The sequence below is a fragment of the Pundamilia nyererei genome, unplaced genomic scaffold (genome assembly GCF_000239375.1).
Source record: "Pundamilia nyererei isolate P.nyererei 1_Seehausen unplaced genomic scaffold, PunNye1.0 scaffold00176, whole genome shotgun sequence".
Lineage (NCBI taxonomy): Eukaryota > Metazoa > Chordata > Actinopteri > Cichliformes > Cichlidae > Pundamilia > Pundamilia nyererei.
The window spans coordinates 113,145-114,402 of NW_005187577.1; the positions used below are offsets into that span (position 1 = coordinate 113,145).

At 41.1% G+C, this 1,258-nt stretch overlaps 1 protein-coding gene across 1 annotated transcript in view; it reads right to left on the minus strand.

The window, feature by feature from the left end:
• Positions 1-999: 999 nt before the first annotated feature.
• Positions 1,000-1,258, minus strand: part of rbm44 (RNA binding motif protein 44) — a 2,444-nt gene continuing 2,185 nt past the window's right edge. Inside the window, exon 6 of the mRNA XM_005746312.1 lies at positions 1,000-1,248. Coding sequence (XP_005746369.1) covers positions 1,000-1,248 — 249 coding nt within the window. The remainder of the gene's footprint in view (positions 1,249-1,258) is intronic.

A 1,258-nucleotide genomic window follows, 5' to 3' on the forward strand; every position in this document is an offset into this window, starting at 1 on the left:
AACTCCGAACTTTCAACACAAGCTGCAGCTTATGTCAGCTTAAATCACTCATGTGATTTGGAGGTGCTGCGTGTCCGTGTACCCCAGAAGGTTAAAAACAGACACCTTCATTCCATTTCCAGAGCGTAACAACCAACCACCTGTGTGAAATGCCCAAGGTTTTGATTCAAAATGTGCTCTGACACAATCATAAGCATCGGTTGCTACTGGAAAAAAGAAAAAGAAAGCGGTCAGCGCTATGGGCGGAACCATTTGTTAATAGTGGAGGGGGAGGGGGGGGGTAACACTATGTAATATATTCAGTTTTAGAATTTATATTCACTGTTAACTTTAGCTAGGTCTTGAGGTCTGCAGTTCACTTGGCTGTCAAGGCAGCTGTTATCAGCTGATAAAAGACCTGGAGTGGAAATTTACGGGTCAACACCAGAAGACAATCTTAGAAAAAGAACTTCCAGAATTAAAAAGCTGTTTGTTTTTTTTAGGACAGTCACCTTTTCCATTTGTTAAAAATAAATCAAATTTAAAGTTTGCATTTATATATATATGTTCTAGACAGTCTTTCAGTTCTGGTGACAGCGGACATTAAAGCTAGTTTAGATACTACTTCAGAATAAGTGCCTTAGTTACAGCCCTTCACATCTACTAAGACGACTGCACAGTGTTGAGCCTCGACATTAGGACTCTGTTTTGCCTTTCTTTAACCAAGTATTAGCAAAGAGGATAAGACATTTTTCAAAGGATGCTTTTTTTTCTCTCTTTTTTTTTTTTTAATGACAGAACACAAACGAATTCACGTGCCAGACAACAGAAGTAGCAGCCTGAACATGCCTTTAACTTTAAGGCAGCAACATTGAGAGATTCATAAATTCTTCTTCGATCAAAAATTATATTCTCTATAGCAGGCTGATTAATAGCTTTTCCCTCTTCTTAAAAATAATATGATGGAATGAACAATCAAAGGTTCTGTCACATAACAAATCAGAGCTGTTGGTTTCTTTATTATGACTGCTTAGCAGTCTGCGGCCTGGTCAGAAGTTCAGATATCATCTCCCTGATGGTCCTGAGGGGCATGCCACAGAGGACGCCCTGATGCTTTGCCCTCAGCTCAAGCATAGCATCCACAATCCTCTGCCTCCCCACCACTGGGTGGAGCTGTGTCAGCTCTGCTATCAGAGTATCAAAGCTGCTCATGGTGCCATAGTGTTGTGGCACAAAGGTTCCCTTTGCTGTAGGGGAGATGCACACCACCTTCCTGTTC